Source organism: Zeugodacus cucurbitae, chromosome 4 (genome assembly GCF_028554725.1).
Source record: "Zeugodacus cucurbitae isolate PBARC_wt_2022May chromosome 4, idZeuCucr1.2, whole genome shotgun sequence".
In the NCBI taxonomy this organism is placed as follows: Eukaryota; Metazoa; Arthropoda; class Insecta; order Diptera; family Tephritidae; genus Zeugodacus; species Zeugodacus cucurbitae.
The window spans coordinates 1,453,826-1,471,198 of record NC_071669.1 but is presented as its reverse complement, the minus strand read 5'-3'; the positions used below and the strand labels follow the sequence as shown (position 1 = coordinate 1,471,198).

The window sequence follows — 17,373 nt, the reverse complement described above, 5'->3', positions numbered from 1 at the left end:
GTTGTGTGGCTGTTCCCCAAAACGAAAACACACGTAATCTATGAAATACAGTCCTTTGTGAAGTCAGGATCACTCTCTTAATTAGGATCTCTTAAGATTCGAAAAAGCACTCTGACTTTATTACAAATCTGCAGAGATTTTTCTGTGACAGCTAGTTTACGCGGTTGTTAACGACTTTGCCGGTGGATATATGAACACATGTAATTCGGGTCCGAGAAATCTTGGTCTTGATTTCGCAAAGGCGGGACATTTCAGAAGAAAGTGATGAGACGATTCCACCTCGTCCACCTACAGATATCTTCTACAACGGATAAATTAGTAAGACAAGTGAATTAATTTGCTACGAAAGATTTTAATTGCTGGTAGTCTTGCATAGGGACAAAAAGTGCCTGTCTTGAAGGCCTTTATGTGAGCCGCTGCATACCATTAGATGAACAGGATCTACAGCGAAGGTTTTTATCATTTAATGAGCTTGATCTCATCATTACAGATATTCCACAGCCGATTAAATCAAGATCCCTGCTTCGACGATAGGAGTCTATAAAAAGTTAGAAGATTATAGCCCGTGATTTTTCGATTGAGATTTGTTTAACTGCTGAGAGTTAAAAAAAAATATTCCCCTCGCCTGGAATTATAGAATATCAAAAATTGCAAATTCAGGATTAATTTGTTGTTGTTTTGCATGCTTCATTGCAATCTCGTATGCTCTAATGACATAATCTCAGCTTGTATTTGAAATAAATTTAAATAGCGCGTAAAAATATTGCAATAAACATGTTTTACAACAATAAACCAGTTTCACTTACATTTTATATCTGTACATATGTATGTATGTATGTACATAAGCAGACCCAGATTATGCTGATATGTGTTATTCTTCTTCGGTGGCATTCAACACATGTAAGAATTATAAAAATAAATTTTTATATCTGACCTGCAACAAAATAAGATTTTAAAATATATACTCATGAAAAAAGACAACAAAAAACAAAAACAAATTGTTGATTATGCAAAAACACCTTTACGAGGGCACAGCGGTTTGCCAGGCCGACACATATACAAGAACTCGCATAAACGAAATTCTTGAAAAAAAAGCAAAGGGTCGCTTACGTCGATTTTATAGGCCAAACAACTGCTTCAATGCTCAGCAACATAAAAGCATGCACTCACATATGTGCATATGTATTTGTAAGTAAGGTATGTATGTATGTGTGCGTGTCTTGTAATCTCAGGCTTCTGCACCTTCGGTCATTACCATGGCGAAATATGCTTGTATCGCACTGTATTGTTGCTATTTTGTGGCGGGCACACATCAAAAACAACAACAACAATAGCAAGGGCAGCGTTGTTGCCAATAATGTCAATAATATTGACGCAACATTTCGAATTGATTTTTATGCCTAATATGACATTTCGTGTCCTTTATGCGATTTTATATGTGGCAAACAGGTTGTGCCGCTCACTTTTGACTGCCGCAACACAACCCGCTGTGCGTGTGTATGTGTGTGTGTGTGTCTCGCATTCTTCTATTTGACATTAGGCAGCCAACCGCAAGGATATTAAACACACTTCGAGCGGCGAGGATATCAATAAACTTAAATATTCAAAGATTTCCATGCGATTTTATTTTACGATCGCACGGCAACGCTTTATTGCTTGTTAGGTGCGTTCTACTACTGCGTCTGCATTGGTGTTGGTGCAGCGTTGCATGTGTATTTACGAGGCTTGCAGCGGCAGCGTCGATTCTTATGAGCTCTAAATACACACATTTAGTGGCAATTCGACGACGCTTACCTAGCACTATACACGCACGCACCACATACACACCAACATGAAGCGCCTTCCTTCGTAAGAACTCAATTTGCTTGTGTTGGCTTTTATGACTCCGCATACATAAATGTTGATTACGAATTCCAGTGCTTTTATAGTTTTACAATATGTTGGCCTGATTTGTGGTTTGGCCTATTAAATTTTGATTTGGAATTGAGTTATATACACACATGAGGGGGGAAGGAGTGGAGATACATATTAGTAGTCTTCGAATTGTGAAACAATATTATTTTGGTAGAGCCGTTATGGTGATCTATATCATTCTTAAGTCTTCAACATTATTTTAAGCTCAATAACCAACGATACCGATCTCACAGAGAGCACAGGTCGATCTGCCTACTCAGTCCGTTTACTTTTAGTACAGGAAACATTCTCTAATTTCTATTATACATTTAACGGTACTAGGAGAAGGCTATCTTAACCACGCGGGATGCTCTCAACAAGGTTAGTGTTTATATAGTTATATGGGTTTTAATAAGTTACTGTCCGATATAAATTTATTCGATAAGGATACAACTTTTCTCAGTTACGTATACTTGTATTAGTTTGGAAGAAGACGAAGTCTTTGACTGTTCAGATTTTCAGAGATCAAGCTTATAGTAACTTAGAATACCTTCAGGCAGCTACCTTCATGTGCTCAAGACGCCCTGAGGATAGATCAAAAGCTTCTGTTACCAAAAGAAAAAGAAATCTGCCTGGAAATTATTATGGAATTATGAGGCTTTGTCGCTAGATCTGGTGTAAAATCCATTTTTGAGGCTTCTGTTACCACAAAGGTCCTATCTGCAACTAAAGGATCTCCCATCTCGTCGATCTGAATACCTAACCAAACCTAACCTAATACCTCACGAAAACTACGGTGTTTACCTCTCCAACCCCTGGACAGAGAAAGGTCTGACTGAAACAAAGGTTTCATCATCCGAAACACTAAGAGAAATACCACTAATATAGTTCTGCTTTCTTTTAGCCTGATCTACGGCAGAAAATATAATATTCATCTATAATTTGAATACAACATAACGCTTCCGAAGAAGATTGTGAATACGAAAATACATATGTTTGATAACTGAACATGGATGTCTCGGAAGAAGGTCTCAAGAAGAAAGAGGAGTCACTTAAATAAGCATAATTGATCCAAAAACAATCTCATTATCGATCGTTTCACCAGGCACTGCGAAAGCGAGCGATACTAACCTCTGCGAAAGTTACTGAACGATAATAACCGATTTCTGCAAGAGTACATGGAGAGATAATTGATTCAAAATAGCCTTAGGTGACACTCATTTGTCTACATACATCATGAAGCGAACGAATTCCAGGATCGAGCTCAGATTCTCTTCGGATTCGGATCTAAGCTGTTGAACCATTGAAAATTGAAGATTTCGAATTCAAGTCACCACGAGGAGATGCATTGGTAGCTTCAACAATGCAATATACAGATCTACATATTGTATTTTACCTATAAGCAAAGCATTATTTCAATCAGAATTTCTCACATTCTCAATCGGACTATAAACCATGAGCCATAAACACACGCTAAAAGCGATTTCACGTGCGTCATGTCCCAAGATTGACTGCATCAATTTGTCATTGTATAAATTCACGTAATTTCAACCTAAAAACTTCTCATTTCTCCCCACCAGCCATATTAAACATGTTCCTTTCGGATGCTGAGCATTGTTTTAGCAAAAGCGGCAACGCACCAAAAAAATGTAATTGAATTACAGATGTCAACGCGATGCTGTGTCAGGCTGGAGCGAGAATGGAGGCAGGCAATCATATCAAGCGCACCAACAACACCGTCGGAGGATATTTGCAAATTGAATGCTGGCAAACAATAGTCTCGTTTTAAGGTGGAAAATATGGCTGGAGACACATCTCTCATCAAGCAGCAACAACTGCGTGAGTCTGAGTGTGTGTGTGAGGTACAGAAGTGGCAAACAAATTGCGCTTAAATGATTCAATTACGCATCAGGTTGGTCTCCAATGAAGCCAGCACTCACACACGCCCCCTCACAATGACTGGCTGGCTGGCGAAGCGCCACAATGTATGACAACAAAAGCAAAGTAAAGCGCCGCCAACGATGACGATGATGATGAGTATGTGTATGCTCGCGCCAATGGCGCTGCGTGGCGACAATGACTCTGTACAACTGTAGACAGCTGCTACGGCTGTGCGCCTAAAAATATTTTTGCGTACACCTGCGCAGCGCTGACTACTGATGACTGAGTGCGTGTGTGCGTGCGTGCGTTAGCGCGTCTTGTTGAGAGTAGTAGTTGAGCGCCGAGTGCCTCGTAAGCCATGCATGCGCCGCAAGAAAGTAATGATGTGTTGGAATGAGTTGCGACAATTGCAGTTGGGAATTGCGAAAATTTACGCAAGTTACAAATTCGTAAAATGATTACCGCGACGATTCGCACGCACCGCAGCGCTCTCCTCCTCATCTCAAAGCTTATTCGCACGCAGCGTTAATCATATTACTCCGCGCGGCGTCGGCTGTGACTGTGTTGGCTGGGCGCATTTATTATCGGCGTTTGAATGACGCGCGCCGCCAGCTGAGTCCCCCTCGTTACCTTCAATAAGCGCCACTAAATACTGGGCGATGGAGCGCTGTGAGTAGCGCGTCGCTTGGCGCTGAGCTTTAAGTAATTGAAGCGCATTTCGTGCGCCGCGTAATAACAATTTAATTGGCCACTTTACAATGTGCGATGTGATTTTAATTTAATTTTATTTTTATTTGCCGCGCGTTAATAGCGCAATGCGGCACTTGGCACACCGTGGCCGCCAAAGTGCCGGAGGCGCATCATTCACACACACACACACACGAGCGCCCGAATTTAATTGAAGTGCGAAATTATTTGACGCAGACACTTAAGGTTGTTGGAGAGGAGAAGGGGAAATAATAAAAAAAAACTAAGTAATATGGGAACTAAGCAGCTCGTTTGCTGCAATATAAATCAGCGTTGATTTGTAGCTAATGTGAATAGAAGATGTACACATATGTGTGCCTACAGAGACGCATGTTTTAAGCAGACTGTCGCGGAATCTTTCTAATTTTATAATCATAATTTACCCCAACTGCCACTCTGTGTAGTTATACATACATATTCAGGAATCGAAGCCAGCTATGACATATGTTCTCCTAATGGCAACAGACCTTCAGCCCTGAAAGTATTTAAAACGATAAAAGCTGTAGATAATTGAGGCAGAGAAAGTGAAAATCGATTAAGTGATAACAGTGCTCTATATGTAGAACCATTGAAAGAACAAAATTTACCTTCTGTCGAAAAAGACCCTGTTTTAGAATTGTATTCCCGACTATTGTGCTCGATGGTCTCTTATAGATCCTAAATCGTCATTTGAAAGCATATTTCCCTACGAATATCTTCAATCCTAACTACGTGGTATGTTAAAAAAATAACGGGAATTTTTTTAATCTAGGTTTGGAGTGTCCAATTGTCAATTTTTTTATTATTAGTGGAAAAAGGTGAAAAACGAAAATTCCCGTTATTTTTTGAACACATCTCGTATTTCGGTTTTTTAAACATATCTCAATGATTGAATCATAACACGATTGAGTGCCTTAGATCTTCATAAAAATATCAGTTCAACAGCTGATTAGAACTACAGTTCATCGATTCCCAAACTAACATGGAATATTGACACATCAATTGCATGGCATTTAGTAAATAAGAGAGACCATTGTGTTCTCAGCGCTTTAATTAAAATGTTAATAAACATTTCTACATTTGTATTTGTGGACTAAATACCTCAGCAAAGCTAATATTTGTGCGCCAACCAAACAACAAGAAAACAATTTCATTACATTTCTGCTTGCCCCATTCGCTCTAATGACAAAGCTGTGATTTTATTTGAATTTATTTCTGCTTGATTGTCCAACGAACTCATACTTTTTCATTTAATCGAAATCATTTCTCATTTCCCGCCCGCACACACGCAGGCACTTCAGCAATTCAATATAGACACCCATACTAACATAATGAGACATCGAAATGCGCAAAATACTCACATTCACTTGATTACTTCACTTCTGCTGCCTCCACAAAACAACCAGCGCTTCCGCTCCCCTCTCGCTTTTGTTGTGTCGATTCCAGCTCCTCACTTCGTCTAATGTCTATATTTCATTATTTGTATTTACTCGTCGCTAACTTCTACCATTCCACCACTCCACACCATCCACCTACCTACTCGCCCAGCAGCTCTGCATTTGTCCTGCGTGTCCTGTGCCATTAATGTTATTATCCTGCCGCGTTGCCGCGTTGTTCCGCTTGGTTGCACGCCTAAGTGAGCGCATTCAAGTATCAATTGTATTAATTTAGAGTCAAATATACTCAGCGGGTTGGCTTTTATGTGCCGCTTGTTTTTGTTGTTGTTATTATTGTATCATCTTGTTCTTCTTCACACTTTAATTTAGTGTATGCTGTTGTTTATTGCTATTGTTGCAATTCTATTTATTTAATGTATGTTGCGCTGGTGTCATCACTCCAACGAAGCTGCCACCGGGGCTGCTGGAGCGCTGGTGTGCCTCTGCGTCTGTAGTTGAGTGTGTGTGTTTTTATGGAATCAGTGCATTGCCTCATCGCTGTTTATCACATTTGTAATGAAGGACCATAACTCTTTCTGCACACCCTCGCCAACTCTTCGCCAATATTTACTCAATTGCCAGCGCCTCCGTCCTCCGTTCTCCATCCTTGGTGTTAGTTGCATTTATTTATTTGCCATTAAGCGAATTAGTGTGTCTAATGTGTTAAATTTGGCTTGGCGTTGGATGGCACAAAAAGGGTTAAGCACGTTGGAAAAAAGTTTATTAGTCACGCGAAAAATCTATCTAAAGGGTGTAATTGGAAATGTGAAATGAAATATTACAAAATATTGAATTAGATGCGGAGTAATTAATAGTAGTTCCGACAAGGAATGGATAATTTCACTGATAATATTAGGTCTACAACTTTGCTTCCGCCGTTTCTTGTGTAAATTTCAGGATTTTTTTGTATAAAAACGATTACAAATGTCGATGAGCTTCAGCCGCACTTTCCATGAAATTAAAAAATAAAAGCAAAATTTCCCGCTAATGTCGAGAATTCGGCTCAAAAAGTGACATTTTCTCTTGAGAATAAGTTTGGGATGCAAACAGATCTCTACAAATATTTTGTTGGATTAATGTTGACACAAATGTCCAAGATCGATATAAAAAAAATCGAATTAATCGACCAGTGCTTGACCCTAGAGACATCTATTGGAAGCAAAGTTGTAGAACTAATATTAAAAAACAGTTTTTAATTACAAAATTCATTGTTAGAGACGAAAGCTAATAAAAAGCTGAGACTGGAGAACCGTTCAAAAATCTTAAGGAGTTTTTGAAAGCTTCGATTCGTAGATTTTTCGGATCTTTGGTGCATTTACCTTCATTTTATTTTTTAAATCCCATTTAAATTGACTGAGCTTTATCAGAAGCTTTTTCCTGTCGAGATTACATTCAATACGAGAGCAGAGGAAGTTCTCGAAGAAGAAGCTTTCGCCCCTGTTCATGTATAGTAAGCTTCTTACACTTTCTACACTTAATATTTAGCAACCCTAAGGGTGACTTGGAAGAAGGCGAAGAGTAATCATCAAAGCACTTATACATTAAATGTCCAGCATTCGCCAGATTTGGTAGGTAGACCTTCAGCGAACCCAGCGAAGTGACTAGAATCGACATTAGCCGACGTAAGAACTTTGTAATAGAGTCCAAATGCTTTGTCGAATGATAAAGGCCTTGGCAATCCGGTAAGAGTATTTGAGTGCCACAAAGGACGGTTGAAGCTGTCGAAGTGAGCCTCACTGCAGTTGCGGGGATCTATCCCTTGACCTAAATAAACCCTAAAAACGAAGAACGACTAGCTCGATAAACATAGAACCAAGGCATTTTGATTTCTCAAAAGAATCAATTTACAGAAAATCAACGCTTTTACTCTTGGACTCATATAACAAAGAAATAATTCTAATGAATCTAAAACTTGGAACTAAAATATCGAATTGTAGCGCATATTGAAAGAAACGTCCAAGTGTCTTGGCAATTCGGGTAGCTTTGTTTCTCGTACATCGTTGATATGTATTATTACACGCAATGAAAATAATCTTGCTATTGTTGTTGTTGCTTTGTAGGATTGCGATTACATATGCCAAGCATTATTTGCCAAAGTACAACACAGTCTTTGCCATTGTAGACACTATAGTGTTGTCACAATTGTTGTCAAACAAGGCATCCGACCACCCCACCACTATTCCACAACGCCTTGGCGGGTTAACTAGATGGGATGAGGGTGAAAGAAGCGGTGAACAAGTGGCTGACTGTGGCGTCACGGCTTATTTTTTGTTGTTGTTCCGGGCGTTTTGTTGTACTAGTTGTGGTGGAATCACTTCCGCTTTGCGTTCCGGTCTTTAGCAGCGGTTTGTTGTTGTTATCCTTCCGCATATGTATGTGTGGGGGGGTGTCACTTTGTGACTTTTAACAATATTTTTACCCTTGTTAAACATCTCCTTCTCTCGGGCGCAAACCTCAACTGCAAGTTTGTAACCATTTTACAGGCTTTTAGCCCCTGCCGCCGTGGCATCGCACAACTCCAACTCCTATGCAAGGGTAATAATGAAATAAATGCTTCGCTAAATGATTTCGTATTCTACATTTTCCGCCCTTTTTCGACTTATTTTTATTGCGTGCGTGCGGTCCTTTGTTTTGTAGTGTATTTTGACTGCTGACGCTGTTGCAAGTGCCGCTGCTTTGTTGGCAGTTTGGGCTTATCTCATCATGATGCATGATTTTCAATTAGTTTGATGCACTTTTCGAGCGTTCTCGCATTTATTTTTATATTAGGGTGTTCCAATGAAATTTTTATCGAGGGGATTTTAATAATTTAATTTTTTTTGAAGATAGTTGGAACATCGGTTTAGCTGAAGCAAGCGGAGAATGAGGTACATACAGAGAGAAAAACAATTTTTTTGACAACTTGGAATTAAATATATCTCAGTTTTTTGAATAATTGCCTCACCCTAATGCACAAGCAACCGTCCCTTGTAGTTTTTTCGGTATTTATTATGATTTTTGATTCAACTTAATATTGTCTCTCAATGAAGGGCGTTTAGATTTGACTTTGCTTTTGCTTTTGCGGGTGGAAAGTTAATTTTTTGAATAACATTTTTGACACTTTAAACCGTTGGAAATTTATATTTATTACTTCTTTTGTTGTAAATGTAATCTAGTAATGCGTTTGGTTAAAAAAAAATACTCTAAATAATAAGAATTAGAAATCACTGTCTTAACTGTAACTACTACATATGTATATCAAAAGTGTTATTCTTAAAGAGGGATCCGATTGCAAGAGCTGGCAATTATTTCCTCATTCCTTCTTTTATGTCTTCCCTCAGAAGTCGCAGTCCGGGATCTTAGCGGTCGTCCAGTGACTTGACTTATTTATACAGTCGTCTCTTAGAAGAAACAGTCGTAGATGTTTTGTATTTTATCAACCAATAACAATTTCAACCATCTGGAACGAGGGAATGCGAAAAGTACAGAATATCTTCTTTCAGTTTTTCTACCGAGCTCTTCGTCTTCAGTAAACTTCATCGCTCCTAAGTTTCTAACTGGCCGTTGTCCAATAGGGATCCACGCTGTAAGGTTAAAAGACCAGATGCTCATATGTAGAAGCTGCCTGGAGGAGAACGAGGTGCAATAGTCTCATCACCTTCTTCTGGAATATCCCGCCTCTGACCCCGATCAAGAAAAGATTTCTCGGATCTCACTCGCGAACAGTAGAACAGGCTCGGGAAATAGTGAAGAATCTCTGCAGATCCAGGACGCTTTGTCGAATCCTAATACCTAATAAAGGGGGGATTCTGGCTTCGCAAAGGACTGTCTTTCATAGTCTAGATGTCTTTCTCTCTGAGGAACAGCCATACACCCAGCTTAACTAGACGAAAGACACTTATCGACCTACAACCCGCTGAATTTGGGAATCCTTTGATAAAAATTGTATTTGGATGATATCGAACTTAAGTTTACAGACTTAGAATACACTTTAAGCATAGCTTAGTTAATTTTTCCACTTCTCCAACTTGTTTCCATTACATTTACAAATTTAATAACCCACCTTCGGGCCAAGACGCCAAACAACACCTGTTCGGCGTTGCTTTCATGATGGCAACGCTCCAGCAACACCAAACGAGAGCAATTGAGGAAAACGAACAAATGAAGCTTGGCGTAAATAAAGTGAAACCAATTGAAAGAACTCGTAAATTTCGAAGCAATTCTCAGTCATAAATCAAGCGACAATAAAAACCAAGTAAATGAGCGGGAAAAAATACAGAAAAGAAACCAAAATTTTACGCCAACGAACAAAAAGCGACGCGAAACTAAGGCGAAATCGCAAATGAAACAACGCGTCAAATGTCAGCAACATGTGGCAGCAACGTTGAGTAATTTTCAAGTAAATGCGCTAAAGGCAGCAACAAAAAAAAAACGTGAAACATTTGAAAGAAAAAATATAAAAAAAAATATAAAAAAAAATATAAAAAAAAATATAAAAAAAAAAATTAAAGCAAGTGGGAGTGCGAGGGCGCTGAGAGTAACTAACTAAAATTCTAAGACATCACAAGAAAGTTGCCGGCTGATCTTGACTGCTGCTGTTGGTGTTGCTGCTCGCCTTGACAGCGTCCAGTGAGGTCTACACAGAAAAGAAAAAGTGCAAATTAAAAAAACTTGAAACAACAAAAGCTGAAAATTTGTTGTGCAGAAAAAAAATTTAATTGAGGTGACATTTTCGCGACAGCGACAGCAGCAGCTGCGGCCAACTGCAGGCCACCGGTCACGGCAACACAACACCTCCCGAATATGGAAAATATGCGTCAGTTCAGTGCTTGTAACAACAAGAACAGCAAGGTCCGAAGGAAACTGAGCTGCTTTGACTGCAGAAAATTAGCGGCGACAAACGCAAAGATGTTTAATTGAAAAAATCTCCAATGCAGTCTTTTCCAGCGCCCCCTGCCCTGTCACCTAGGTGATTGAGAGTATAAGTGTGTTGTCCTATTTTTAATAAAGCACAAGTCGGTGAGGTAGAAAATTTTTAATTACTCATCCGAGGGGGGAAACGAATTTAATTTAATAACCGTATTTTTGTGTGTTTGAGAGAGGTACAGTTATACATTGGGTAGGGGGTGATATGCGCCACATGCGTACAAAATTTTTACATTTTTATTATCGAATTTCGCTTCATTTGCAGCGCCGCAAGCGCTGCACTCGCCTTACCACTTCCGGGCCGAGCGATTCTATCTGCTTTAACCCCAAAACTGTCGCATAACTTTTATCACATTCGGCTTTCAAATTCTACCTTGTTGCGACCGACGCACGTGTGCAACCTCCAGTTTATTTCACGCATAATTTTAGGTTGAAATTTCTGGTTTATCACTTAAAATTTGTTATCCTTTTCGGGCGCATTTTTTACTTTTCTTTGTCTCATCACGTGGTTGTGGGCTTTATGCCGGGAAAAGGGTTCAAATTATGCCGCTTTTATTAGCCACACTAAAATTGTGTGTGCTCAACCATATAATCGTGATAAAAGACTTTTCCCTTGCGGTCAACAGATAATCTCCATGTACCCCTTACTAAATTAATATACTCGAACTACCCTTTCGGTGAGGACCTATAATGCAGATTTTTTAATTAATAAATTTTAGCGACACTAAAACGCAATTTATTGTTGGGCTCATTTTGACTCATCTGTTATATTAATGTTAAGTAGAGAAGAAGAAGCAGAGAAAACATAACCTCAATAAAATCTGCTTGACATTTGTAACAGAGAAGATAAATATTCACCAAGAGACCTTAGTGCTACCACTTTGTAACAGAGAAGATAAATATGTACAGATATCGCTTGGAACACCATTTTAAAACACTAATTCACCAAGAGACCTTAGTGCTACCACAATTCTGGATAGACGATTTATCATTAGTCAGTTCGTTACCCATTATATCTCTCTATAGAGTAACCCAGTATCCGGTGTAGAGAATATAATCGATCGTTCTGACGACAGTAGTGTCCGTTCCTAAGAGAGTCGGTTCTACGTTACCGGAACGGAGCCGGTTTTTTATCCGGCCTAATATTGTCAAATCGGAAACATTCCGCAAAATTATTTGGGATATGTTTTATGCCGCTACAGTAGGGTTGATTGTAGCTTTCTGATCCAAACAGATTAACAGATTTAGATCGCCGAAGGAACAACTGTTGGCCAAAAAATTAAAAAAAAAAACTCCGGGCCAATTCCGGTACCGCAGAACCGGCAGAGCATAATGAAATGCTCTCCAAGCAGTTTCTGTTGGAATGCTTTCGCAGAAGCCATCCCTGCAGTCACCAAGAGCACTTTCCTGAAATACCTCGGCGACATACAACACGACCAGACTTCGAACACGTTTGTTTCACAGAAGATTTCCACCTTCCTTGATTCCCTCAGCGTGAATGGCGACTTTGGAGCCTAATCATCACCCTATGCAGACACCGAACTTGAGTTGCCTTACTAAATTAGAGTGCCATCCGTGCTAAATTTTTCTGGACACCTTAGCAGATTAAGCTCCTACTCAAACAAACTGGACCCCGACATACCCAACAATGGCCGGCATGCAAAGAGTCCCTGTATGCCATTCCCAATTAACCTCACCCATCTAACACTTCTTTGCTTTTGGTCTGACCCTGTCGAAGCAGCTAGTTTCTTTGATCTACCTTTAGATGACTTCGATGACAATTGATTGCTGCTTGCCGGCGTAAGCAGGTCTAGATGTCCGTAACAACAACAACGACAATCGGGTATGTATAAAGAAAAATTTATAGATTTATAGAGATCTATAAGGATGCCGTAGTCGATATATAATCCATTTTTCTATACTGTTTCAAATGATAGAGTCCAATTCAGTAGAAAGGGTCGACAAAGTTGAGATGTCCTAATTGCTAACCTCAATCTTCAAATATAATGCTCAGGAGAAAACGGAAAATCAAGATAACACCACCTATCGGCGAATAGGTGTAGTAAGCAAGGTAGTTGTATGGGATAGCTCAAGTGCTCTACGTTTATGAACAGTATCACTAGATGTCGCTAAGGAATATTTCCGCAGAAGATTTATCGATAACTACTTAATTGAAAAAACCTCTCTGGACATACATACATATATATATATATATATATATATAGGAAAATATAGCAATTTGACAATAAAAATATTAACAAAATTTAAGAATACTCTCTCAATAAGGAAAAGCCACCAATATTGCTCTCCTCATAATTTTCAACAAAATATTTTTGTGTCTATAAATATTGTTTTTATCGATTCAATTGCATATTATTAAAATTGCGTTCTTATTTTTTGGCAATTAATTAGACTATTTGAGAAAATCCGACGGAATATCAATCTTCCGGGCAGGAAATTCACTCAAAAGCATTTATTCTAATTGTAAACGAGACATTTGCGTATAAATACTTATCATGTTAGCACGATATAAATTGTTCTCATAATACCTACTAATTTCTAACTTATACCCTGATGAATTACTAGCACTAGTACATACATATATGTACTTTACTACTACAAAATGCATTTTTAATTCAATACCTTGTAAATAAATGTCCACAATAAATTACTTTCGCTTTTAGCCATCCGTTTTGCCTTGTTGCCGCCAACTATATTGCTGCAGTGTGGAGCGCACCTCCTTCAACTCCTCGAGTAAGGCCTCCACATTCGCACGCTCAATGTTCAACACATGTGTGGTGTCCTCCGGCAGCCCATCAATTAGCTCCTGTGCGATTTTTAATTCGAATTTGACGCAACCCACGGTGTTGTCGGGCTTTTCTGGCGAAGGTGGTAGGTAACGCACTGACGTGAGCTCATTAACTGGTTACGGCCGCGGACGCAAGCGAGAGAACATGAATATATAAAGTGAAATAGTATTCTCAATAAGCGTAAAATACTCACTTCTAAATGCTTTGTCCTGCAAGCGTTGACGTATTTGCGTCACATTAGCCGCTAAGACGCGACACATTGACGCAGCATGTTCCTTGGGTAAGCCCAACTGTTGAATCTCTTCACTGAAAACGGCCTCAGTAACGGCATGACGCGAGGCATTGATAAGCAGGAAATGTATGCAAGCCACAGCAGATTTGCCATCGTTCGACAAGTCAGCTGTTAGCGCTTTAATAGCAGTCTCCTATGGGTGTAGAATATTAGAGAAATGGAAAATATGAAGGATTGTTTAAGTGTAGAAATGCATACACCCACCTCAAACTGTTGTCCGACAATTCGCTTGGCAACCAGCCCAGCTAATGCCTCTAAATCCTTGGCGCTCAACGTGGATAGTGTGGATATAATCTCCGCCAACACCCAGTCGGGACAGTCGCCATCACCACAGAAGCGGAATTTCTGCAAAAGCAATTGGAAGTGATTAAATGAATTAACTGTGATTTCATTCGACACAATTAAATAATGATAACGAGAATCAATGAGTTGTAAGAATTAATACGACGAAAGATAGTTTACGCACCATTTTCAACAAGATTTGTTCATCAACTCGACCCACTCAAAGGATTCAATATGAGAGTAGATACTCCTATTTGACTTTGGGACTCATGCTTCACATAGGAGTGCACTAATTAAGTATATATTCTAAACACTCTTTATGTGCGTCCCATAGGCAAGTAAGTATATATGTATGTGTGTTTGTGCTTGTTTATTTGAGTTTTCATCTTTACAGTGAAAGTGTTGTTTGTTAGCTAACTCGTAGAGAAGCAATTAATAAAATTTCTCTATACTTGACTGTCAGCGTAAACGTTGAATTTATGACACTTGTTGCTTGTGATAATTTGTCGGAGAAAAGTGCATAGACATTAGACAACCGTCTGCCACCCCCGTATACAAACTGCCACTGCAGCTAGTAGCTTTTAGTACAAGCTTGTTGCCGACAACCCTTTCACTCACACACTCACTCACTCACTGAAGCGTGCGTTAACGCCAAAAAGCACACTACAATTATTTGTATATCATTTTGAAATGCATAAAGTGTAACGGTTTAGAAAAAGCACTCCCTCACACCACTACTTTATAATGTGCTAATCGTTGGTATTTACCGTTTTGTTAGCTGTAATTATTTAACTGTATGCCTTTCTTGTGAATGTAAATATGTGTTTAAATGCAAATAACATGTACACATGCTTACATACATACATATTTATTTAGCGCTCAGTATGCCTGCGAGTTCTTTGTATCCTTAGATCCCTTTCATAATTTTTGCTATAAATACGGGGAGAAGTTTTGAATCCTTCACAGTTTCTGCTCGGCAAAACGCGGATTAACTTCATTTAAATTACAATACGCCAGTGGTATTCGTACGGAATATAAGCTACCGGCAGCCTAATCGGTTGATACGCCTCTCACTGCGTTGTAACAAAACAATTTATATTTAATAACTTTGAAGGTAATTTAACGATTCGAAAGTAGTTCCAACAGAAGTGAACTCTAATATACAAATGTGTTTGAATTTGTGATCATATCAATTTAATAATTAATTGCGCATTTATTACATTCACATATGTACAGACCACTAAACTTCCAACAAACTTATTTTCGTTGCAGTGTTTTGGTTCGACATCTTCCTTCAACATGTACATGATACACTCTATATTTTCCATCACTTTGCTGATTTTTGTTTGTCAAAATGGTTATATATTGGCACAACCCGTTAGTGATGAGCTTAGCACATGTGAAGATCAGCTTACAAAATATCGCCGATTTTTACTACAAGCCATTTTAAGCTTTGAAGATGTCTGTGACGCATACGACACACATCCACTCAACCCACTTGAAGCTTTCTATAGACAGGAACAGCAAGACTCCGTTAACGCGCCCCTACTGCATGCACTACAATCCGGTAGCACAGCCAGCGAACAGCGTAGTGAGATTTGGGCTTTTTTCAAACTGTTGATGGCACAATTTAACGATATGGATTTTGTCAATATCATCAAGGAAGCTGTTATTGATCGTTGTCGTATCAAATCCCAACAGCAGCATGACGAGAAACGCAATTCCGTTGTATTGGGTAAGAAGCAGCGATTCCATTCGTGGGGTGGCAAACGTGCACATCTTGCCGCTGACGAAAGAAGCATGGACATGTTGTAAGCGCTAGAAGCTGGTTTATTAAACTAAATTTTCAACATTTTTCACGGGCTGGATATATTCGTTAATTGTATATAAAAACTATAATTCTTAACACAAACACAAAGCATGTAAATTTTCAAACTATCGTGTACTGTCCACACTGCAACTACATTAAAGTAAAAAAAAGTAATTTCTGTGTTATTTATTCAATTTCGCAGGAAAACTTACCATTTCAGTAAATTATTTAGACGCTAATTGATTTTGGCGGTGCTAAATGATTTTGTGACATCAAATAAGCAGAAAAATTAACAAATTGGCTCCAAACAACACAAAACAGCTGTTCTTGTGTTGCCAACGCAAGTGTATTTTGGCGTATGCGTCACTAGCGTTGCCAACTCATTTGCGGCAGTTGTCATTAATTTTTCCGCCGGAAAGGCAACAATTGACGCAAAATTTTATTTCTAAGAAAATTTATTAAATTAACAATCTTTTTAAACATTTAAAGAAGAATGTGCTGTATTTAAAGTATATTTAATTAGTAATTACCAAAGTGTATTGAGAATGTGTTTACTACGCGAAGTAAGTAACATGTAAGTAGGTGAGAGGTGCAGCTGCAGCGTTGGACTACATTTCTAATTATTGTATGCAAAATATGTTATATTTTCGTAAAACAACAACAGAAAAGCAAATTTGCGTTAATAGTAAGCTGTAATTAAGAGTAAACACAACTTCCGGACCAGTTATATAGAAAATCAAAGAAATGAGGCTGCTGAACGAAATCGACGCGAGCCCCGGGTGAGTGCATGTGTACTTTCTCTCACTGTGTATTTATGTATGTATGTATTTTGTATTAATGCCTTCGTGTATGTACTCGTATGTGTATAAACTTGGCAACATTAAGAAAATTGAATACTTTTTAGATTTTTGGGATGTGATTGCGTAGAATTTTTTACTAACTTTTAGCTGCAGATTTCCAACAAGCTATATTATGTAATTGGCAAATGCAGTTGCATGAATAATGCAAATTAATTATCCACCAAATGGCATTTACTGGTTTATTTGCATGTAAAACGTGAAAGCGTCTATTAAAACATAACCTAACCTCCAAATTAGTGGGAGTTGCACATAGAGGCAGTGCAAAAAAGTGCATTTTGTTAGCGTTTTTCGCATTTTCTACGTGTCAGTCACGCATGCTCCGCCGCTAAAGCGTTGTTCGAGCGAAAACCACAAGGAGATAAACGCGTTGCTTGTGAGATACGAGCATGCAGTCCAACGGCTGCGTGGGCGTGAATTACCGTCGTGTGCTCGTTACTTGGCATATGCATAGCTGCGTCAAAGCGTTACAGCTTTTCCA

The 17,373-nt window shown here is 38.9% G+C and overlaps 2 protein-coding genes across 4 annotated transcripts; one reads left to right on the top strand and one right to left on the bottom strand.

The window, feature by feature from the left end:
* Positions 1-6,545: 6,545 nt before the first annotated feature.
* Positions 6,546-16,465, bottom strand: LOC105218045 (COMM domain-containing protein 4). 3 transcript variants are annotated; one of them, XM_054229347.1, is made up of 5 exons: positions 16,248-16,465; positions 14,148-14,288; positions 13,845-14,076; positions 13,485-13,763; positions 6,546-6,680 (listed from the first exon to the last, which is right to left on the bottom strand). In XM_054229347.1, the coding sequence occupies exons 1-4, from the start codon at positions 16,248-16,250 to the stop codon at positions 13,522-13,524; spliced, it is 618 nt and encodes a 205-aa protein (XP_054085322.1). In that variant the 5' UTR covers positions 16,251-16,465; the 3' UTR covers positions 6,546-6,680; positions 13,485-13,521. The 3 variants fall into 3 exon arrangements, with proteins under 3 accessions (XP_054085322.1, XP_011191721.2, XP_054085323.1); XM_011193419.3 differs by lacking the exon at positions 6,546-6,680 and having other exon boundaries at positions 13,244-13,763; XM_054229348.1 differs by lacking the exons at positions 6,546-6,680; positions 16,248-16,465 and adding an exon at positions 14,410-15,208 and having other exon boundaries at positions 13,244-13,763.
* Positions 15,197-16,200, top strand: LOC105217969 (leucokinin). The gene is made up of 2 exons (XM_011193298.3): positions 15,197-15,339; positions 15,498-16,200. The coding sequence occupies exon 2, from the start codon at positions 15,525-15,527 to the stop codon at positions 16,038-16,040; it is 516 nt and encodes a 171-aa protein (XP_011191600.2). The 5' UTR covers positions 15,197-15,339; positions 15,498-15,524; the 3' UTR covers positions 16,041-16,200.
* Positions 16,466-17,373: the final 908 nt, after the last annotated feature.

Coding starts and splice junctions, on each gene's coding strand:
- LOC105217969 (XM_011193298.3), top strand. CDS start 15,525: ATGTACATGATACACTCTATATTTTCCATCACTTTGCTGATTTTTGTT.
- LOC105218045 (XM_054229347.1), bottom strand. Junction 14,077..14,147: donor TTGTCGGACAACAGTTTGAG/GTGGGTGTATGC, acceptor CTACACCCATAG/GAGACTGCTATTAAAGCGCT. Junction 13,764..13,844: donor GCAGGACAAAGCATTTAGAA/GTGAGTATTTTA, acceptor GGCCGTAACCAG/TTAATGAGCTCACGTCAGTG.